The sequence below is a fragment of the Catharus ustulatus genome, chromosome 9 (assembly GCF_009819885.2).
Source record: "Catharus ustulatus isolate bCatUst1 chromosome 9, bCatUst1.pri.v2, whole genome shotgun sequence".
In the NCBI taxonomy this organism is placed as follows: Eukaryota; Metazoa; Chordata; class Aves; order Passeriformes; family Turdidae; genus Catharus; species Catharus ustulatus.
The window spans coordinates 25,635,304-25,659,931 of record NC_046229.1 but is presented as its reverse complement, the minus strand read 5'-3'; the positions used below and the strand labels follow the sequence as shown (position 1 = coordinate 25,659,931).

The following is a 24,628-nucleotide window of genomic DNA, read 5'->3' as shown; positions in this document are numbered from 1 at the left end:
AAAAAATTGCTTTCACCCAAAACACCCCACTGCTCTGCAGGTTTTTTCCAATGCAAATATTATCTGTTGAGATTCTGCAAGTGAGAATCATGGAATGAAATCAATCTAATTGTTTTTCATTACGCAGACTGGAAAAAATACTAAAACAACTGGAATGAACAATAAGAAAAGGAGATAGCAAATATTCTTCAGGCTCAGTCATTTGAAACATTATCATTCCACTAAAGATTTGTTTTATTCAGAAATTCTGCAGTTATTTTTAGGAGCATCTAACTAACAGTTTAAATGCATTTTTACCAATTTTGATTTTAAATGCTTTTCACTTTCCTTGAAACTTACAGCTTTTCCAGATGGAGAGCTTTCCACTCTGTTTTTATTAACTTACTGGACAGGCACCCTATGCTGGAAAAAAAGTGCCTGAAGTGCAGTAACATGTACATCAACTCAAAATAAAGCACTCTAATCAAGATTGTCACTGTTTCTGAAAGTAGGAATTAGATGTTCTTTGTGATTTTAACCTTATTTTTTTCACATTGCTTCCTTACACACAAGTGTTTCAACACATATCTTTAATATCTACACTCCTCCTTGGGGGAAATAAAAAAACAGGGGAAAAAATCAAATCATGGAATGATTGAACTTGAAAAGCTCCAGAAATACAAGCATCCATAATGTCAGTCAGAGAAGAAAAAATTAAAATATCCTTCATTTAACATGCAGAGACACATCATTAAAGAAAACAGCAAGGCAGATGAAATTTAGTTGTCTTAGTCAAGTATTTTGACATAGAACAACTGCAAAGACATTAGCAACTTTTCTGACAAAGCGTTTGTTTGCAGCAAAGGCCCAGATGGAGTTTACACTGAGGGGACGGACGCGGGATTGTGCCGTGGGTGCAGGACGGACAGACAGACAGACCCACATTCACGTGCACTGCCTCCCAACTCCACCACATGACCTTTGAACAAAAAACCCCTCAGAGAAGTGCCGATTTTGCCCAGACAATGGCACACAGCAGCGCCTGGGCTAATGTTATGGAGCAGTCACAAGTGTTTGGTGTCTTTGGGCCAGGCCGCTCCCCTCAGGCCTGAGGGCCCGGCAGGCCGCGCTGCCGCCACAGCCTGCAGGGGAAAACAGGATCTGGAAAAGCATTTCCAGCCTTGGAAAGCCTGGCTGCCACTGCAGGCCTTGGGTGGCCAGCGTTGGATGTCCCGCAGACAAAGGCAGATGCTTTTATCCTACAGCGCACTTGGAAATGAAATGAAATAAAATTACGCCACAGCTCCCCACAGAACTCTCTCCACTTCACCAACTCTCATTTCCTCATTTTGGATACTGCTTAAAAAGACAAACAACAACAAAACCAAACCAAACAACAAACAAGCAAACACAAACCAAACAAAAATTAAAAAATAAAAACAACACCCACGCAAAACCAGAGCTCTGCACACTGACTGCGCCAAACTCAGAAGCCAAAATAAGTTTATGAACTCTTTGCTAAGCTCCGAAAAGGAGGGGGATTCCTGGATTTCCAAAGCTCCACCCTTTTCCTTTCCTTTCTTGCCAGATAAATACCCATTCTTGGCAGCGAGCCAGCGTTTCCAGGACCAATTAATTCCACGATCATGACACAAAAGGCATTCTTGTTTTCTCTCCGAGCTCACAGCCTGGCTGGTGTCTGTCCGCACAGTCACAAAAGCTGTGGGGCAGATTTAGAGGGGAAAAAGAGAAAAGGAAAAAAGCCTCTTACACAAATGCTGCTGCTCAGTTAGAACCTTTTCACTCGGACACCTTGCAGCTACTTAAAGCCACTCTGGGGAAAATAAGAAACAAGAGGCATTCCATGGTGCTGAGCTGTGCATTCTCTCACCTTCTGAAGCGATGCAAATTTACACTCATTTGGATATCGGAGAATTTTGTGGGACCTGCTCTGAATCAAAGCAAAAATAAAGAAGCCTAATTCACTAATCACCTCCCCCTGCATGCATCTAAAGGAGTTTCAGCTAGTGCATTACTAAATTGAATCTTCAAAGAGGTCTAGGTTAAAATGGCATTGTGCAGCTCTAACAAATGTTGGTGCTGATCAAGTCATGGGAACATAGAAATTCCTGCTCTGAATTTACCCACTCAGAGCCATCTGTGCAGCAAAGGAACGAAGCCATATTATTCAAAGAGAACCAAGTTGTCCAGGAGGTTCACTGTGCAGCATACAAGGTTTTTAAAGGGAAAAAAAAAATCACCTGAACAGGTCCAGATCTCCAGCTCTACCTCGTACGATTTATGCTCTTACCCTCTCATCGCTTTCTACCTACAAATGCTCCCTCCCGTCCTGCCTATCATCTCTCTTGCTAGAAAGAATTTTAACAAAACCAATACAAGGCCTCTCACTCTATTGTGTGATTTGGTGTCATTGAGTTAACTGAATCATCAGATTATTGATGATTCTTTTTTGTTTGTCGTGTTTTGCACATCTGCAGTTCACCATAACACTGTTCCCTCTTAGGCATGCCAGGGATGTATTATTTTCATAACTTGTATTATTAAATATTCCTTGTGGTGGCTTTGACTGGACACTGAAGCTTAGCAAGTTCCTAATTTAAAACTGAAAAGCAAGAAAAAGAAACCAGTAAGTCAGGTAAGACTCTTAGTCATGTGCATCTCACATTGTTGGAGGAACAGCTGTCATCGAATGACATTTACTACAGACACTCTTATAATCCAGCAAATAAATGTGTCCCATACTAAGTATCTTCCCAAAGCCTTTCTGTATTAGAAGAAAATTATTCATAAAACTTAGTATCCTCCTCTCTTCGTTGCCCAGAAACACCAAAATGTCCAATCCCCAAACCAAGCAGTAAATAAGTATTCTAAATAATAAACAGCTAAGTGAGTAAAGCACCAGGATGAAGGCAAGGAAATGGGTTTTAGTGCCCATTTTGGCAGTACAATCAGCTCATTTTCTAAAATATTTTGACTTCTGAAGCCAAAGGAAGTGTTACACTGTGTCTCCTAGAGAGAAGAGCTCTACAAAGTATCCTGGGACTTGCATAAAGCAAGCAGTGAATAATTGTGAAAACGACTAACAACTTTTCCAGGTATGGATTACAGAAGGTCCCTAAGGAGGTAAAGGCAGCTGTGCCCCAGAAACAGTAATTACTGCTTCTGTTCACAGCCTTTATGTTAACTCCTCTTCCTCTTTCCCCACACTCTCACAGCTTCCTGGAAATCTGGAGGTGCCAAAGCACCCAGGAACCACGACTGCAACCGTAAGGGAGAAGAGGTGCTGAGCAAAGAAGACAAGTACAAAAGGTGGCAGACAGCTCAAACATTTCACTTGAGTCTGAACCAGCTTCTTGTGATTCTGGTTGTAGATTACAGGGACAGGCACAGTGCACCTGCCATCTGACAAATACTGAGAGGTTCGACCCCATCACACAGCAAATTCTGTATTTATATACAATATTTCTAAGCTACCTTGATGTTAAAAATGACAACTCTACGCCTACCCTAAGAAATACCAGAGTAAAGCTATTATTTAAATGTTGTTTGTGCAATAGTGGTCAGCAAAGCCCTTTGCCATGTTTCTTTCCTGAAAAATGCTGAAATATGCTATCATTTTCAAATAAATATCAAGCATAGCAAAAAGAGGGGATGATTGGTATTAGCATTAACAGAGTTAGACAGATTTCATATGGTGTCATGATTTTTGACTACCAACAGAATACTTGTCCTGTAACAAGTCAAACTATTTTCTATCTGCTTCCAGAAAAGTAATTTGAATTAATTGTGGAGCTCATCACCACTTTCTGCTCAGTCAGTAGAAACAAAGAAGGTTCTGTATGAGGCAGCAGGCAACAGTGCTAAATTCAAAATGGATTTAAGGATGCCACAAGTAATAATTCTGTTGCATAATAGTAGCACAAATGCATATTACATAACCCAAAATGTTTTTATTCATCCTAATTGTATTGTTGGCTCTCCTTTCACATTGTAAAGCTTGCTCAAGCAGTACACAGAAATTAAATTTATACTGAGTCATGAAATCTGTGTAAACTGCCACGGTATCCAATGCAAACAACAAGGCAAGAGAGATAAATTAGTAATAGTATGAATAGCTGGAAATTAAACATGTAGGTGAGGGGAGATGAAATGCCCTCTGCCAGAGGAGAAAATACTTAGCAGAAGATGATTCATATTTTAAAGTAAACTGAACTTGGAACAAGGAATTGTTGTGGAACAACAAATACCCAAGAAATACTGTTACAGGTCTCATAATAGTTATTGTGAGCAATATCTAATGCCAAATTTGTCTAAGCTTTTAGAAGAAATAGGTTAGCAGTCAGTAACCACTTTTATGACCGTAGCATGAAAACATACCTAAGCTGTGTTATAAACTTCATTTCCATGGCTGTGCTTTTTACTACCCTTTGTTTTGAAACTAAGAGGCCTCTCCAGGGCGGGGTCTGAGCAGAAAAAGCAGCGATAGGAAGCTAATGTTTCCTAATATTAAGTGTTACCAGCTTGAATACTTATTTGCGTGCTGAAAGAGTCCAAAATGATTAGCATTAGTCCAGGCCAAACTGCATTTTTAATATATTATCCAGACACCCCAGGGGTGAAGTATAGTAACTCCTGGTGTTCTTCTACACCCCTCTAGAGAGCCAGGGAGTGACTGCAAGGGATGGCAGCTACACCACCAGTCATGAACCCTCCTCTTCTGCCCCTGCACAAACGGTGTGAGCTGGCCCTGAACCCACTGCAGATATTTGTGTTTTGGTTTAAGAATGCTGTGTTGCACTTGGACTGAAATCCTTAGGCAATGGACATAAATCAAAACACATAATTATATGGAAGTATTGAGTCAGAATGCAAAGTAAGTATAGCTTACAAGTAAAGTGAAGGAAGCCAGAAAAATCAGAAGTTGCCCACATCGGTTTAATTTTTCTTTTTTTTTTTGAGGGGGTTGTTGTTTAACTACCCACCAGGAGTTAATAGCATACCTCTGCTCTTCCCTGTCCTGTTCTCCCTGACCACCTGATGTTTTCCTGAACAAAGTGCCTGTTTTTTGCAGGAAGAATGCAAGCCTCATGCTTTAAGTAAGTGTGCAAGAGTTCATTCACATTTTCTCTGCTCCAGGGAGCCAGGAGCCTGAGCACAGCCAGAATCAATCTGAAGCACTCCATGGCAGGAATGCAAAGGCCTAAGATCTGCCTTCCAAGTGAAACACGTTGTTGTTACTCATGGGGCATTTCCAACAGCAGCACAATGGCTGCCATCTCCAAACCAAAACACCCGCCCTGCCCTAAAGGGTTTCTACTCGAAGAAACACAAAATGCATCAGAAGTACAGCCAGAGATTACTACAAACCAAGCAAACAAAATAGAGATGTATCTTCGTAATAATTCTCTTGCTGTATTTGCATGGAATATTTAAACCAGGTTTTAAATGCACCTCAGGAGCATTTAGTTAATTAATCTCTTTTGCACTGAAGACAACAGCTAATCCAGATGGGTGTACTGCCTTGTTTGCATCCCAACACATCTCTGAAATGTTATGAACTTCAGCTGGCAAGTTCTATCCACAGGAAACCTCTAAACAACTGAAGGACATTCTGTGTTCAATTCGAGTCAAAACAAACTCAATTTACTCAATGCATGCAAGCTTGTGTGGGGCATAAACTATATTTAGGAGGGAATAAAGCCCTAGCTAGCTCTAAGACGACAATCTGTTTCTGCTTTAGCATTTACAGATACTAACAAGTAGCCACTGGGATGTGGCAGTCTAATGACATCTACCACAATCTCCAGTTTGAAGCCCAAGGGCTATCTCAAAGCATTTAGTCATTCCCTATTGTTCAGTCATTCTAAGATCTTTCAATTAAAAATGCCACTTAGTAATAAAAACATGTTGTTTTACTTGCACAAAGAGCCCATGGACTCCCCAGAAAGGAAGAAACAGCTACTGACTGGAAGAAAGGTTGGGTCTCCATAGTGAGAAAGGCAGTACAAAGTAGGTGAAGGGGTGGGAGGAGAAAAGAATATAATCCTTGAAACTGCTTTCAGACCAAAAAAAGGTGGGAAGAATATAAGAGAAAAAATAGATTAAATACACTATAATAATAGGATTACTCTACAAAAGCACTTGAAATGCCTCCACCTCCTTAGTGCTATTGTGACCCAGGGGCAGCACTGGTGGCTGCTGTCACAGCTATGTGCGCGACATCCATGGAGGTGGCACAGAGAAAGAAGTCAGAACTCCATCAGTCTGCAACCCCGCAGATCAAAACGTTTGTAAATACAACCATGCAAAGTGGCAAAAAGCTGAGGTGGAGCTGCCAAAGTCTCCTTTTGGTTGCCAAAGCTGCTGCAGGTGAGCTACGCTCTGATGTGCAACAGATGGCTCAGGCATCTAAACGGAGATAAATGTGAGAGGCCAGAAAAAAACTCTGCTGAAAGTCCTACCTTCAGAGGTCCCACTGTGGCACACAGATCCAAGAAAAGACCTGAAGGCTTACAGCAGGTAGAACATTACATATTTCAGCACAAAGCTTGGAAGTGACAACAAACAGCAAACACAAAACACAAAGTCTGAGGAGCCCACATGTAGAGTAGCATGTTCTGCTCAAGCTGCCTCATTTTAAAGCAGCTATTGTGAAAATGAATGGGGCAAAGCAAAGGGCAACCCACACAATCCCTACTTTTGCAGAGCCTAAAACTGCACAGATGCAAACTCTTGCTTTACACACATAAAAAAGAGTGAGATCTAAACACCCAGAATTCTCCTTAACCAGGAGGAGGTTGCAGGGCTGCTGGAAAACCAACTCACACCAAACTCCTGGATCATGTGGCAATATGGCCCTGACACCTCCTGGGCATTAAAGTCCTCAAGGGTCTTTTGATAAGTACCTATGGTCAATCTTGTTCTCCCTCATTAAACATTTGCTGCAAATAAATTGAAACCAGAACTTTATAAACAGCCACACATAACCATTGTCATTTTAAACTAAACTAGAGGTTTTCCCTCCTCTAACAATGGCCAGATGCTATAGAGGAAGGTGAAGAAATAACACCCATTACATTCAGAATAACAAGTCTAAAGGAAAAGACTGTTCTCAGCTTCAGGACATGTTTGTTTTATCCCTAAATCACAAAAGTGAATGTCTTGTGTTTCGAATCTCATGCATTTGTTCTCATTATTTAAATGTTCGATCCTTTCTGAATCCTCCTGGACTTGGATGGACTCGATTATTTCTGCCAGCAGCAAGTCCTTTCAGATCAATTACACACAATGTAAAATCACTAATTTCTTTCCCTCCTTGCTTTCAAAACCACTCTGGAGGTAACATGTCCCTTCTCTACTCACTGTTTTGAAGGCTTTTCCTATATCCTCCTATTTATTGCCAGAATGGAGCCCAAGTCCTGTGAGGATTTATTGTTAAACTTGCACATCAAACCCAGTTGCACCCAGCCACAAATACAACAGTCCTGACATTTTTGGTGTCTCCAAATCCCTTTCCACCTGTGGATCCTCTTTCTAGTTCTCCTACCTTTGAGATGAGGGAACAAGCAGCAGGAATTAGTGAGGAGTTACTGTCATCTCCCTAACAGTATTTTCTGAGCTTCACTTCACTCTCCCATTCCTTGCTGTAACTTAATATTTGAGCTTCCTTTCACAACTGCTGTTGCATGGGGGGGCAAATGCTTCCACAGAACTCTGCACTCTCAGAAGGCCAGGTCTTCTCCCCAGGTGGTTTTAATTAATTCACTTCTGGTCCTAAATTGCTTCCATGTGCTGCTGTGCCTTGCTTAGCAGCTGCTCCTTGCTGCATGTTTCACATGTGAAGAAGATAACATAACACTATGAAGCCACTAAATAAATATTACCATGCTGCTCTGACAGCTAATCCATCTCCCCCGACTTCTTTTAATGGTTCAAACCCTTCAGCAGCCTCAAAACCCCAGCCTTTTTGAAGTCATATTGTCCCAGAAACATTTTTTCCCCTGTCCCCTTCCCACCTCCCCAATGAAAGGGGAATCTCCCAAACCCAGGCAACAGTACTGAGGCTGAATTTTAATCCCTATCCAAACACTACTTCTGTGCTGTGTTGCATTACAACATCCAACATAGTCTGGAGAAAATCTGCACCCATGCTTTTAAAGTTATTCAGGTGAAAGGTGCTGTAAGAATGCAAGACCATTTTCACTTCACTTGGGTATGTTTCTGCTTTCCTTGCAGTCCGTAAATTGTCACTGATTGGTGGCATGGTGCTAAAATGAACTACACTATTCAGGCATTAGCATGAGTTCAGCTTGGCCCAAGGTAAAAGGATTTCCATAAGCAGTAAATGGATTTCCATGGCCAAAACATACAATTCCTCACTATGGCTTTAAAACTTTATTTAATTTTTTAAAAAATAATAATAAAACAAAACACACATCCTCATACATCAATAAAATTCTTACTTCATAAGGTATAAAAACTTAACACAGACTTTACAGTTGAGCCCTACATGCTAGTGTACCACCCAGGAAGAATTACAAGTCACTTCTGAAGAGCTTCTACGGCCCCTGAACATAGTGCTTTTTGGGATGAATCAAGGGTAAAAGCACTTTTGGGAGACTGCAGGAGCAAACTCTGACACCTTCCCAGAGACAACTGCAGGTGAGCTGCTCAATGCTTCAGTAATGAGGTTCCAATTCTCTTTAGAAATCGTCTTTTACAATCTCTGATACTATCTTAATGTGGTATTAACATTAAGACATCACACACCTCTTGCCCCTGTTTTACAAGACACTACACAGTGACTACACAAAGACAAGCAAGAGCAGGAGCCACACCAAGTTAACGTTTATTTACCCCTGTTACATAAAATAACCCCGTTTTCTCCAAGGGGCTAAGCCATGATCTGGCTGCTTTGTGCTGGCTTCTTCACACAGGTGCACCCCCTTACAGTGCTGGCTAAAGGAAATTATATGTTTAAAAAACAGCAGTAGCAAAAGATGCAAGTTCAAAGCATGCATTTACACACATATTTTAATTAGCTTTACCAAGGTTAAATTTAAATCCAAGTGTGACTAACGTACTTTAAATGCTTCAGCCTGTTCCTTAAATGAAGGCATCAGAATCTAAACAGTGAAACTAATGGTTTCTGCAGGGCTGTTCTCTGTACAACATCTCAGTCCAGCTCATGTGCTGCATCTCACAAGCCTTCCAATGACACATAGCCACATTCCTTGCCAACTCTTCCTTAACCCAACAAGTGACCTAGATCTAGCATTCAGAAAGTGCCAGCTCCTTTGCAGAGCAAGCAAAATTTGGGGGTTATTCCTTTCACTTACTGCTTCTTAGAAAAGCAAGCAAGATAACATTTAGTGACGTCAGCAGCAAGTCACTTAAGTCACTGCAATTTAGGGAGAACCTGTAGCATCCAAGAGGCAGAGTTTAAAAAAACAGTCATCCTGGCTGTCAGAGGAATTCCCAGGGAAAAGCAATTACAGCACAGGATGTCATTCTAATCCTGCATGTCACAGGTAAATGCCAAGGGCAAGTTTTGCCCATGAGTAGGCTGGCTGGGAGATATCCAAAATGCAGATACACACAACCAGTGCAGCAACAGAACAGTCTCCAGCAGCTTTACTCAAGAGACTCACTTAACTCTTGTTATTCCACTTAATATAAGAATCATTAGCAAGAGGTGCCCCTGCACAGCCCCAGGAAAGGAGGCTGTCCCTGTCTCTCCCTAACTCCTCAAGGCTGTGCCAGGGTATCCCAGCCCTAACTCAGCCTTTGTAACACCACAGGATTAAAGCACTGCCACCCTGTCACGCTTTGGCAGCTTGGAGTGGGAGGTTTTACACTCAACTGAGGGCATAACACTGTGCTGCAAAGCCAGTCACCCTTCTAATTATGCATTTTGGATTTAGAACTGGGAAAGTAATGGACAGTAATCTTTCAGGCTCCCTTTTTAAATATCTTAATAGGCTCAGTTTCCATTTTTGAGTGTCTGTTGCACACACAGCCTCTATTAACCAGCTGATGACTGTATCCAAGACTGCTACTTAGGACATCCCTGGAGCCTAAACCAGGAAGTGAGAAGAAAAATATTCCATGAGAAGTCATTAATAAAGGCTATGAATAGTACCATGATACTATTACACCCACAACTGAAGGAAGGACAGGAGGAAAGAGCCTACTCCAAACCAAAGGACAAGCTGAGTGAGATGCCAAAGCTTTCTTTTGGATAACTGTGTAAATGTCTATAGGTAAAATCATTCAGTTCCCTCTGAATACGCTACTTTATGGGTCTCCAGCACCCAACAGGCATCTTCCCCCAAGCAAAACCAGTGTGAGCACACCCATCCTTTTTCCTTCTCCAAGATAGCTCCTCAGAGACTTTGGAGTGGACAGTGGCACAGCTCAGTTTCCGTAGGAAGCCTGTCAGCTCCTTGGGAGCTCCTTTTCTACTTCTGCCAAATATATGGCCAGAACTACACCCTGACCTTGGGCAGTCAGGACAGGCTGAGGGAACCTGATTAAAGAGTGCTTTAGCCAAAAGTGACCAACACATGCTCTAAATCAAGAGACAAAACAGCAAGCTGCAGCAAGGACAATGATCAGCCAAGCCCTTGGCTGCTGCTTCCACAGGAAACTACACTCGACCAGAACATCTGGGATCTAAGGGTAAGATGAAAAAGAAATCACAGAGCTGGCTCCAAAGGGTACGTGGGAGGGCAGGAGCAGGCTCAGCGAAAATGTGAGGTTTTGCTTCTTCCTAAATGTTGATGATTCCAGGCACCACTTAAATCTCAACCCATAGTTAGGAGGTCTGTGCTGAAAAGAAAGAAATCCAGACTAAAGCTTCTTTTCTGACATATTGATCAAGTCAGAGGGATGGTTGTGTCCCAGGTCCTAGCTGGGATACAGATTAGTCAGCCACAAGTTTTTGCAATGTTTTTCTGTCTGAACTCTCCAGCACAAACTTCCTGCCAATGTATGTGACTGTGGAAGTGTTTAGAAGCCAAGCTTGTGGTCACATGCAGTTTTACGTGAAAGGCAATCACTCACACTAAATTAAAATAAAATAAAATTAAAACCCAGAATTTTTAAAAATTAAAAATTTATTTTTAAAACACCACAAAATTAATTCCCAGAAAAGGTAATTATCAAATAATAGCAGTGCTAAGAAAACACAAATATTGAGTGATAGATTTGCTACTTTTCAGCTTTTCCCTCTTAGAGCATTTTAAGGAACTGAAAAGCACCCTTCTAACAGCAGTTCATTGACAATTTTGGAAGAATGTGTTCTGCTATACACCCAGCATTATAATATTAAAGACATTTTAAGACAAGCTATATTTTGCATCCATCTCTGCCTGAACAAACCCCAGAGACTGAAGTTCAGCTGTAACCAAAAAAAGAAAGCAAAAGGTAAAAACCAAGTTTCTAAAATCTCCTCTAGATGTGTAATCCACGTCTAATGAAGCCAGGCAGCCTGGCCATGAGTGAGCAGACTATTTATCTGTTATCTGGGTATTTAAGACTCAAAGGAAGAGGAGTCCTTGTCACCCATCAGTAAAGCAAGACCTTTGATGGTGAGGATGGACTCTCAAAGCTCAGCAATCATTTCAGGTGTGGAGAATCACCAACGAGGCTTGGGGAACTCCAGCTCCTGGCTGCATTTCCAGTGACATGCCCCACTAAATACTCACACATTGTAGGTCCCTTCCTCACTCCTTCCCAGATGAAGGACTCTTAACAGGAAAGCCATTTGCAGGTATTCAGGAGCCTCTCCTGTACCCTCACCATTCCCTCCTGTCCCAGGGCTAGACAGCATGGCCCATCCCTCCCTAATTCCTGCAGGGGAGATAAAGCACTCCAGCTGCTTAACAGGGGGCTCGACAATAGTCACTTCACAGCTTTTTAAAACCTTGTTTGCTTTAATTTTAGTAATCTTGTCTACCCCACACCCATGCCTCTATTCTTCCTGCAGCACTCTTCCCGCTCCCCCAGCTCCCCCCATCTCCCCACGTACTTCTCCACCGGCTGCTTTTTCCCTTCTCCTGGACTGTTTATTCTTTCCCATTGATCACAGCTGGAGCTCAGCTCCCGGTGCCGTTCCATTGGCACTGTTGCTCCTGGCCACAGAAATTCAGGTATTTAGCAGCTGATGTACTATTACATCCACTGTTTGGCTGTTCTTACCCACTTCTGGCTACAGTACGACTCAACCCGTCCCTGTTTCGTTTCACGGGTACCTGGCTGTCAGTACAAGATCAAAACCTCTCCAGAACATTTGTCTCTTATGCTTTGGTGCCTTTTCCTCACAGACAATATCACCACCCTCTTTGACATCAAGGCTCTCTATGGGCTGCATTCCCTCAGAGGAACGCTGAATCCCATTTTACAGGCTCTTTCTGCAAATAAAGTTTGAAAACACAACGTTCTCTTTCTAATCACATCATTCAAATTCCTTGCTGTGCTCCCAAACCTTCCCTTCCAGTTACCAATACGCCTTTTTCCCTAGCCTGACATAATGCCATTCAAACTGATGATCATTGTCCACCACAAATCCTCCTCATCCCCTCTTCTGTGTGTATGTACAAAACTCTACTTCTCCATCCTTTTCTCTCACAAAAATGTCAGGCCATGTATCTCGGCTTCCATGGCTTTTGCAGCTTGTTCCTCTCCAGGACCCTGGAGACCTCTCAAAATCTAACCTGAAGACACCAAAACCCACTTTGTTATTTTTTTAAAAAAAGCATTCAGGCTTTCTCTGGTTGAATCCATTGTGTTTGGGAGGGATTCTCTCTCAATATTTCTAGAAGGTACACATGATTTTTGAAGCTTTGACACCAATTATCATCTAAGATGTATGTACAGACAATCCTCTTTAAATACCACGTCTGCACATTCTTTTAAGTCAAAGCAGTGATTTAGTGCAGCATCTCTCACAATGCTGAGCTCCCACTAGAGCTTTTAATATTTCCTAATACTCTAGTGCTTAAAGTCTTAAGCTTCACTAAATATTTAGTGACTAAGTATGTGGTGACAAAAGCAGTGGCTATTATTGGCATCCTTTGATGTCTAATATTAAATTTAAAACTAAGAAATTCAATGATTATCCAAAAGCTTCACAGTTCTGAACGCTTCAGAACTGCTGATGCCTGCTTAAGCCGCAGCCTGTTTCTCTTTTCCTTTTGTTAGTTGTAGAAGTTTGAAACACAAGAAAGACATTTCTGTATTTCAATAGGCAAGTGTTTATGGTACTTTAGTTGGAATCTTATGATTGGCCTTTAAACAATCCATTCTCTCATGACAGGGCCAACTATTCTGTGACCCTGGATGGATTCTTTGGATGGAGAATTTTAAGGAAGGTTTATTAGACTTGACCTGCCACAGCAAATCAGGAGAAGCTCTGTGCCTTGAAGGGGTCATGCTAGTAAGTGGACTTTTACAGGACACAAACTGACACTGAGAAAAAGTTTTAAAAAAAGTAAATCCAGGCATTCATACGATCGATAAGTTACTATGTTTGCTACTGTGAAGGCTCAATACTTGCTGATGGACAAATAGGTTGCTGACCTTGAGTCCTCCACCTAAATCTGACTTACAGCACCATCAAAAAAATTAAGACCAACATTGCTAAATCAAACACCTTGTTAATTTAGTGCTAATGAGTTTTGAAAGCATAGAAAAAAATCAGAAATCCGTATAAGCTCCACATTAAAAAAAAAAAAAAAAAGTCACCTGATGACAGTTCTAAATGAGACAATTTGGCTTTTCAAAGCCCAACTGCTGGGGGCAAGGATGGCTCTTCATAAATAATGCTCTGGGTTAGAGGCTATTTATTGATTTCAGGACCACAAAAAAAGCCATTAATAAAACAAGATCACAAGAAGAGCTTAAAATACTTTATGTTCTGAAGAGCTTAAGGGAAACAAATAGCGCATATGTTCCAAAATATTTCTAAATAAAACACATAAGATTGGCTTTTTTGCTCATGAAAGAGGCCAGACTGGGAGCCAAAGTCACAGATTTATGCCCAGAACAGGTGTGGATTTCTGACACATTGTCTCCCTCCCTACAAACATTCTAACCTGAAAAAAACAGCAACAGCCACAGGAACCTGACAGTCACTGCCCTGACCTTGCAGTCCCTGGTCCCCCTGCTGGGATGGGCAGCATCAGCTGTGGGAATGGCCACAGGAACACACATGTTCCCTTCTTTGAAAACAGGACCAAGGCCTGGCAAACTCCTTCTATTACAAGGAACAACACAGCCTAAGCAGGAAAAAAAATTCTACTTTTCTAAACTATGTTTGTGGGACAGACATGTTCAAAATTATCTTCACCTCTTACACAAAACCAGATGGGAAAATTGCAGGAGCTCAAATATATTAGGTAGTATTTTTCCTGGTAAAAACAGGAGGGAGAAATGGGAACCCTGCCACTCAAAGGAAGCACATTTGAAATTATCTGTTCTTATTAGTACTCTGTGTACTTCTTGGAAACATGGGAAGGGGAGACTCTAAGCATTATCTGTATGCAGGACAGAATTTGCTCATTTTTCCCGACTCTGGTTTCATCTCTGCTGTATTGCTTCATGTTACAGGAGCTTCACAAGAAAATGACTGGACATAAATCTCAGGGCAATTTTAAAAGCCTTTAAAATACCAACATGGATACTACATCAAGCCAACTTCTTATATTACTGCCTTTGATCCCAAAGAAAAAAATAAACATAACAAAATACTATGAAAGCTACAGGCATCTCCTGCAGACCTGGCCCCAGCTGCCACAGCTGCACTGCTTCCAAGAAGTGAGGACATTTTTTATCAACTGGGGGCTTGGCCTGATAAAGGTGAAGGCACTCAGCAACATGTCAAATCAACTCTGTGCATTTAAGGTCATTTTACTTACCATTAAAGCCTTCACGCTTTGAAAAACAGTACATTGCTGTAATTCTTGCAGAAATACAATTAATTTCTCACCTAGCTAAGAAAGCAATACAGAAGTAAGACCTAAACCAATATTCCCTTAAGTTCAGAGGAAGTTCTGCTGACTTTGAGGGACTTTCACCAGTCAAAATAACGTAACTATTTGTTTGGAGACCTGAGATAGGCTCCTAACAGCAGAAACGAGCCATAACGAGTCTGAAATAGCTGTTAAATGTTCAGCTTTTCGGGCCATAAACTAGGATCCTTATTTCTGCACCAAGAATCACCTGATACATGGTCACAGCTGGTCAAATTGCTTTTACAGGTCAAGAAAAGAGGAAGAGTCAACACAAGGAGAATGTTATTTCAGATGACCCAGGCAGACTAGTTCAGTGTTTGGTTTGCCTTTTTTTTTTTTTTTTAAATAACTGGAGGTGCTAAAAGTTAATATTGTAACAATTCCTGTGGAATTCAGCTGCCTGGAGACGGCTCCGAAGTCCATGAGCAGCCCTCCCCAATTCCCCCTGCTAGCCTCACTTACCCCCAGCCACCTTGCTCCTTTGTTGGCAGCCTGCTGAATCTGCACTTTTTTAAGGGTGACATTGTAGACAGCTCCATCTTCTACCTCTTCACCCCCATCCTGAAATGTGGTCTGCCAGGAAAAGGAGAAAGAAAAATAAGATGAAAAGGACCGTTTTCCCCCTTCTGCTGACCACAATCTGTCCCAGGTGCTCTGCTGCTCCAGACAGAGCAGAGGAGATGGGCAGCACAAAGTAAACACAGCAATCAAAGCAATCCAAGACACCCTGAGGTTGAGGGAACACTGGAGATATTCTTGGCAAGCTGTCCTTTCCTGTAGTATCGAGGTACCCTGACTTTCCATTTAACTGTTTTTCCCAGACTAGCACATATTTTAAATAGTTGCATAAAGTCTTCTAAGGAAAGAGTTTGGTTTTGATTAGCAGTCGTCTCTTTCCTCTCCCTTTTCTATAGCAATTAATCTCTTCGGCTTTCGTTTAGGGGAGGATTCGCACTTTTAAAACTGCTGAATTACTTCGGCAGCCTTGACTCTTTGAAGCTACAGAGCACTTAAAACACAGTGACATTTTAATTCTCTTGAGAAGGAGGGATCTGAAGCGCGTGTGATTTGCTCTTCCAAAAACCTATTATTTCAAGAACAAGAAAAAAACCCAAGTAGCTTTGGAGGAGAGAAGAGGGGAGGAGGCAGGGGGGATAGAGCAACTAAAACTCGTAAATAAAAAGCCGAGGATACTAAAGCAGAGCGCAATATCTCCCGAATTTCCAGCGAACGTGTGATGTAGGGACTCTGCTCGGAACCGGGCATCGCTGCGTAGGGCAAATGCCGGGAGTTGCACAGCATCGCCGGGCAGGGCAGCGGGCATCGGGCACCCCTGGCACCAGAGCGGGCTCCAGCACCGCTGGGCACGGCATCGCCGGCACCGAGCATCGCTGGGCAGGGCACGGGACCGCGGCAGGGCAGGGACGGGACGGGACAGCGTTACCATTTTCGCTCTCCACAGCAGTTTCATCCTCGGAGCCTTGCCGGGCGCTGGTGGGAAGCGCCGCGCTGCGCTGCGCCCGCCGCGGGCCGGGCCGAGCCGAGCGGCCCCTGGGCTGAGCGGGAGGGACGGCCGGGGGAGGGACGGACGGACGGACGGACAGGGGGAGCGGCCGCGCCTGGCGCCGCCTCGGCCCGGCCCGCGCTGGGTTTCCTGTTTACGGCCGGAGGAGCCCGCTCGGAGCCCCGCGCTGCCCCGGCAATCCCGGCTCGCAGCGAGCGGCTCCCGTGGAAGCGCCTCCTCCTCGCCTCCCTTCCCTCCCCTCTCCTCGCCGGTGCCCGGGCAGGGCGGAGAGGAGCAGGGGCGAGCGCGGGTCATTTGTTAGGGCTGCCCTAAGAAAGGAGTTTTAAGTTATGCTTAACTTTAAAAACTTGCTTCTGCCAGTTGGGAAGTAAGGAAGTTAAAGGTTTTAGTAAGCCCTGCCCCGCAGTCGCTGACACTGTCCTCACTTTTATTCTATATCGCTCACAAAGATGCCCCATGAGCACTTCTGTGGATGCTGTAGCTGCAGGCACCTGCGTGCTGACACCGCGATCTCAAGACACCCTAAAAACCGGAGTAACTTCGTTGCCTCCTGAGCTGTCTTTAGTTACCTACTTTTTGGGACTTAAAATAGGGGTGATTCAAGTGCACAAATTCCCGTGCAAGGCAACGAAAGTGCTAAGAACTGAATCAGAGCTCAGATCTCCCAAAGCCCCACATTAACCTCCAGCATGTTCCTGTTTTAATTTTTACCACTGTTAGTACTGATGACCCGAGGAGCATTGCAGGCTTCAGAGGCTGTCAGCACTTCTGCCTCTTAACACAAGGAACCACGCAGAAGCAAGGAACATTATTTCCAGCTACAAAACGAAGACTGAGCTGTGTGGTCACAGGTGCCCTGAACTGATGACTTGCCAGGCTGTGCTGTTAGTTTGCATGTGTGATCCTGAAGTGGTCTGGAATAAACAGCCATCAATAACCTGCACCTACAAATTGTAGTGTAGATTTCCCAAAGTCCTGTGGCTTCTCCTGTAAAACTGCAAAGAGCATTCTGAATACTTCAGATTTTGCAAACCACTCTTCCACATCGTAATTTTAATGTGCAGAAAGCGGAGTGTGCGTCGGATCCCTCGTGGCCAGCCCAGCAGGTGTGTGAGTACCTGCAGAGCAAATTGCCATTGAACAGGACCAACATACCAGCTTATGCAAATGCATATCCAGCCACAAGGAATAGAACACCAAAGCCAAAACATTACTCTGAAATAAAAGCTTTTTTGTGAGATGATGTTCAGTTTAGCTTCTCTTGAGTCACATGTTTCAGACTGGATCCTTACAGAACACCTCATGGACAGACAAGCTCAGCACTGTCCATTCGAGGCAGAGCACAAGCCCTCTCAGAAATTATGTTCCTGAATCCTCTTGGCCACTGACAAGTGGCAGAGAGAACCTCCATCGGTAGGAGCAGCAGATGACCTCATACAGTTTAGCAAGCAGCAGAAAGCTACCATTTTTACTCATTGGATTTGCCATTAGTCTTGCACAGAGTTAGATTTTCTTCAGAGATTATTTTTAGGCAGACACAGTGCCCAGACTTCAGAATCATTGAATTGTTTAGATTGGAAACAATCTCTAAGATCACTGAGTCCAATCATGTAACAGTGAAAGGTTACAGAAGGGGCAGTAATCAGACATTCTATTGATAGCTGTCTGCCTTGGGAAAACGACATTTCAAGGCCTTTAATATGCCTTATATATGCAAACACTGATTATTTAATACTGGAAAGGAGAAAAAGCATATGTAACACTTGATTAGATTTAAAATCCATTACAGAGTGTACAACCACTTGTTTGAGACCAAGAGACAGAGCTGATTGCACAGGAAAACATGAAGACCAACCAGGCTCTGATTAATCTAAAAGATGTTCTGTAAAGGTTTCAAGGATAGAAGGAAGCCTGAAAAGGAGGAATAAGAGTCTACAACTCAGTTGAGTAGAACTGCTGGTTTGCACTTTTAGCAGACTTTAATCACAAAACTGATCTGCATCAATGAACCATGCGGTCAACACCGTGTTTAACATTTGGTTTTTTCCAAATCATGTTCACATGCAATAACTACATTCCTGCCATAATCAAGCCCTGTGCCTGCCCTTTTTACTGAAGCAGAATTGTTCCTGTAATACATCGAAGCACACATTCCCTCCCACTCGCAACAAGAAACACAAATCCACTTGTGAATGCAACTTTACACTTCTCACAGTGAAATGTTATATAAGGAAATACTTTGAGGTCTGGAAAGCTCTCAGACTGCAGATCATTGACCACTTACAGCCCAACAAGAGCTGGCTGACTGTCCACAGAGAAATAAGGTAGTGGCAGAGTGATGATTTTCCCTGAGTTTCAGCTGTTGCTACAGCTGGCATGCAGACGCCTGCATGGGAAGACAAAGCACAAGATCTATATAGCAGCTGGAAATAAAGAACAGCTCATCTGACTGCCCCTGCTCAGGGCCTGACAGGAGGAGAGGAGGAAACAGAAGTCAGAGATACCCGAATGTGGAAAATATTTGGGAGAGCAAAGGAAAAGATATCACACACCCTGAAAGCACAAAGCTATCTATCTGAGGTGTGCATGCAGCTCACCTTCACTGGGCAAGGATGTTCCCTGGGAGATGGGGAAAAAAAACACACCACTGTTAAGCCATGATTTCAAAAAGATCCTTTGAATGGCAGCCCCAGCTCAAGCCATTTGCACTTCTTGGTGCTTGAGTAGGCTGGGAGCCAGAACTGGTTTTGTGTTGGTTATGTAAGACACTTCCTAGTAACCATACCTTTGTTGTCTACATTTTTATAGTATTACCTTTTTGTCCAAAGCAATGCCACCTCAAGGGCATTACCTAACTGTTAATTGAAAAATAAAATTCCATGAGACATTCTGTTCATTCCATAGGAAATACAAGAATACATCATGTAGAATAAAGCCTATCCAATGAGACACCCCTGCAAAGGATGATGCCTTTGAAGTGAGTGCCTACAAAAGAAAAGTAAGACTATCTCATTAATTGTTATTCATCTGGTTTCCTTAAACCATACTTAGTTCTTGCTTTCTGTTTATGGCACATGCTCTCAATTTGATAACTAACAGGTGCTGTGGCCTACAGTTCTGGAAACTGACACTGAAAAAAAAATCATATGCAGGTGAACCACAAAAGCTAGATAATGCAGACACTACAAAACTCCAAACACAAGTAAGTTTTATACTGTGTTTCTTTGACAGCCCACTCTGACATGTAGCTTAGCAGCAGAGAGCTCTTCCCCATAGACTACAGGAGATTCACCTGGGAGTGTTCCTTTACACTGTGCACACCCAAGTTCCAGTTTCCCACTCCATTACACAGTTACTTTGTCATGGGCTGCTTTAGAGCTGCTTAATATTCAGTGCACTGCAATCTCCTGAAGGTCCTTTATGGCACAAAGCACCTCACAGGCACATACCTCACATTTCCACCAGCACGGGCAATGCTCTGCACGTGCTGTGAGCTGATGCAGAGGGAGCAGAGGTGAGCCAGGTCTCCCATCTGCCTCATCTGGTTGTATATATTGGATATATATATTCTTTAAATGACTGAGATGCACTATTGTTACACATCAGCCAGTCAGAAAAGTTGTTAGAATCAAACATTGAATTTCTATTACAAACTACTAACTAATCAAAGCAAACAAAATGCCGCATTACACACTGTATGTCTGCTTTTTGACTCTCTGCAACCTTTGCAAGCCTTGCCCATGCAAAAGGGAAAACACTGCTCCCCCCTCACTCTGAAAGACTGATAGTGCCACTGCAGCTCAGCAAAGAACCAGACACACAAGTCCATCGTAATCTGTCTTCCTGGACACCAGAACTAAACAGAAGCCTTCAAGTAATTGCAAATATTAACCAGCTTCATTGTAAAATGCCAGAGGAAATGCATCAGAGCTCCCATACATAAAACTAAATTAATGATTCATAAGGCTGCATAATTAACTATGCTAAGTCAAAAAATTACGTAGTTAAGGAAGCACATCCAGCCATCCCTGGCCCTCTGATTTCACATTGATTGCAATTAGATAGGCATGCACTGTTTCACAGGCTGTGCTGTCTAAAAGGACATAATCTCAGATCTGGGGGGCATATCTCCTTCAGGAACAGCGAGTCCCTGGACTCCCATTGGGAAAGCCTTCAAAGCAATCCTGTGTGTAAAACCAGGATTATGCACCCCTGCCATGTCGTGGGGCATATTGAACAGCAGTGTCTTGTACTCCCTGAGCCTCTGCCTCCAGAGGAGTGCAAGTAGTGCCTGTGTGCCTGAGCCTGGGCTTAGCCCTATCCCTGCTCACCCACACCTTATCCCTACTCACTCTCTGCAGTCCTTGGACGTGACCTGCAGGAGCAGAGACTGCAGGAACTCACACTCAGAACGCCTAGATTTGCAGTTTCACGGATCACAGAACACCCAGAAACTTTTCGTAAACCCTAAGTGCTTTGAGAGGTCTCTTGTTCCCATTCCATGCCCACATGACCCTGAAGCTTCAGAGCAAGATCCTTCTCTAATTTTGTGCTGCAGAGCTCTCCTCAGTTGCTCACAGTAAATCCTCTCTGCTGCACATTTCAGCAGCTTTGAAGGAAGAAACAACACCCTGGAGTGCATGCTGAGAACATTGTTTTCTGAGGCTCACAGCTCAGTCTAATCAAAGCCAAAACTAAGGCACTTCATAGTTATGGCTATTTCAATGCCAAATTTTAGCCCACAGGCCTCAACTACTCACACTGCAGAGCTGTTCAAAAGAAGGCAGCAAAAAGTCTTTATGGAGGGGAAAAATAGTTTTCCACTCTCCTCATATTCACACATGGATGAAATGTTTTCGCTCAAACTTTCCAAAAAGTTCACCTTTGAGCAGAGGCCAAGGGCCTTCTTTGAAAAATTTTAAAACTCTCTGCAAAGAGTTTAATCATATAAAAAGGCACTGCACAATTACAAATTTGACTATGGGTAACTCTCCTGACATCAATTCCATTGTCATGGGACCTGAATCAATCTCAGTGCTTACGCAGAACTAATAAAAATTATCCCTGCCTTCTCCAACAAAAAGTTTTGGAAGACTGAAAACAGAAGGCTGATATATCCAGCAATACATATTTCATCTGTACAAGAACACAACAGTGCAATAACATAACACATTGAAATGCCTAAGCCAAAATCTTCATGTCATATAAAATAAATGAAATGGCTCTCATATTGTTACTTGAAAGATTGTCTTCAGCGTGTTTCAGATCCTTTTTTCTGCACCTAAGTCAGGTGTAATAATTAAATCAGCCATTGCACAAACATGTATTGGGTTGATTTAGCACAATGCTGATTTTCTCTCACTGCTCTCTTGTCTCCATACACAGGCTGATCCTCTACAAGAAGCTTCTTACTTTCAGTACATTTACAAATTTATCATTTATATTATTGACTAGTTAGTACTCAATCCTCCCCCTCATTCCCAAATTACTTGCCATGGTTCCTGTTCTTTTTGAGCAAGCCTCAGTTGCAGAATAAGAAATTTAACTATTTGATTAAAGGAGTTCTCAAAATTTCTCTTCTGCCCTTTTTCATTTTGCTTTGATTACAGATATACTGCACATATGCCTTTTATGATCCTGTTACAGTATGTTTAAACAGGATAAATTCTGCTGGTTACAAGGATCTTCATCTCCTAATTCTGGCACAGAATCTTTTTCATTTTTCCTCTTAAAAGAGAGCTATTTCCTCCCCTAGAAGCCTCCAGTATATCCAAGCTTCCCAGAAGACTCTGGGCTTATTAATTATATCGGGGTGTCTGTTATTTAGGATACTGGGACTACTTCCCTTTCTGTCTGGAGCCCCCTGTCCCTCTGAGCAGACCTTTTCCAGTGAGCTCTGTATTTATATCCAACCAGTCCAAAGCCCAAGGACTTTGTCCCTCCCACCCATTGGGTTATAATCAGATGGCAGCATGTCTTAGGTTTGACTCACTCCCTTCATGCACACACTTATTTTCCACAACAGGTAAATGAACAGTTTGAATTTAAATGCTGTTCCTACAAAAAATCCCAGTGCTTGCTTTCTCTTGACCTCTAAGAATGAAATTAACAGGCATCAAATTAATCATAAATGCTTGTAATCTTATCATAGTTTATGTTATTTGCATTTTTAGTCTGAATGATCCATATTAAACTTTAGAACTGTATCCCCCCTTTATTGTGGGACATGTTTCAGGATACTCAGAAGTTCCTAGACCCTGATTTAAGGAGCCTGCTGAATGCCTGTCATATCAGAGAGATCTTCTGGATGCTGGAAATGGTTACACACCATGGACAGCTTTCTCAGCCAGATCTAAAATGATCTAAAACAAAGTCTTGTAAGCTTTTTACCGACCCCAAATTTTTCTCAGCACTCAGGCAACAGTAAGCCAGAGTTGTCATCTTTTTTCCTCCTCTTCATTTGGCTAAAAGGGAAATAATTGAAAGGAAGCAAAAATTAATCTTATGTACTCTTTAATGTGACATTCATTCTATCTGACTTCACCAGATCCTAAAAAGATTTTATAGCCCTTCTACAGAGCCCAGGAGGCCCTATTAAATCAGACTCCTAAGAAATCAGAAAGCTTCTCCACAGCTTTCTTCTGAGCAGGGAGGAGCCACAAACAAGAGAATCGTAAACAAATATGTAACACATAACTCTAGAAATAGATATAGTGGTCCCTCTGCATCCACATGTTTTTTCGTGTGGTCCTCAAACAATTAAAATGTTGGGGCTTTACTAAGTACTGCAGCTTTGAACACAGGAATCTCTAAATTAGAAATTATATCTTTTGAGTGCATGCAATAAAATCCAGGTTTGGGGGAGACTGGGGTATGGGAGTTTTGAGCTATTTTTTCCTTTGGTTGGTTTTTACCTCCTCCATCTCTAAAATATCCTACAATCACATACAAAAGTCTGTACAACAGTGACTTGCCTTCTTCAGCCTCCATTAATCTTCCTCAGGGGAGTTGTTCTTTCATCATCTGAAAACTCTACAGCAAGTTCCCCCCTTGAGAAGAAATTCTGTAACTGTTTGAAAACAAGACAAAGGCAGTTTTGAACTGCAGACAGCAACACATTTACTTCTAATGTCCATTTTGTTCTCTCTCTCATGAAATGCAACAATTGAGTAAAGTCAAACATGGATAAGGAAGAGGCTCAGTCATGTCCATCAGATGCTGTGCCAGACACACACACAGTGGCACTCTGGTTTAATATATGAGTGCTAAGCATGTCTCTGGAAGTGACCTATTTTGCTTGGGGAGGCAAAAATGCCTTTATCAGCAAAAGTCAATTCCCATTTTTTCCCTTTCTGCTGCTGTGACTCTTGTCTTCTACCTACTGCAGACTCCGAGCTTTCCAAAGCTCACATTCCTACCCACCAGATCAGTAAAAATGCAGCATTTGGACTTTCTTTCTCATTCACTTGTTTAACACTCACTTTTAAGACCTCTCAAAATTCAATCTCACTTTTTGAGTCTCCTTATTTTCATTTTAGAAGCTTTTTATCTCTACTGGTGCTTCTTCTCACAGATCAATGCCTTCCAGAAGCTCCCCAAGGATAAAGGCTTTGTCTTTTATACACTAACACTGTACCCTTGGTAACCCATTTCAAGATGATGCACTCAGCATTGAGATGCACCTTTATCCTGATGCCAGAAATGCATCTGTAGTTCACAACAAAGGGACAGAAGCAATATTTCCTTTACTACCAGATGTTTAAAAAATGCACAGCCCACTTTGAGGCATATCACTAGCGATCTATAAATACTTTCTTTTGTTGGTATTTACCTCCATACTTTGCCCACATCTTTCCCCTTGTTTGTTCTGTGTCTGTTCTGCCTTTTGATTTTCATGCCATGCTCTGAGACAGACTCCTGCCCACTTGCAGATGTTCCAGGACAGGGCTCAAACCCTCGCTATGACCTTTAGGTGATGCAACAGTGCAAGGTCAGATTTTATGATGGATCTCTCAAGTCCAACATCCAACACTCCTTCCACTGGTGCCAATGGGATGTAGAGTAATAGAGCACAAGTCACTTGAACAAA

General features: G+C 42.4%; 1 protein-coding gene across 1 annotated transcript in view; it reads right to left on the bottom strand.

Annotated features, from left to right (window-relative positions):
* Nucleotides 1–16,553, bottom strand: part of RGL1 (ral guanine nucleotide dissociation stimulator like 1) — a 52,754-nt gene extending 36,201 nt beyond the window's left edge. Inside the window, exons 1-2 of the mRNA XM_033067096.1 lie at nt 16,459–16,553; nt 15,477–15,587 (exon numbers count right to left, since the gene is read on the bottom strand). Coding sequence (XP_032922987.1) covers nt 15,477–15,587; nt 16,459–16,485 — 138 coding nt within the window. The 5' untranslated portion in view covers nt 16,486–16,553. The remainder of the gene's footprint in view (nt 1–15,476; nt 15,588–16,458) is intronic.
* Nucleotides 16,554–24,628: the final 8,075 nt, after the last annotated feature.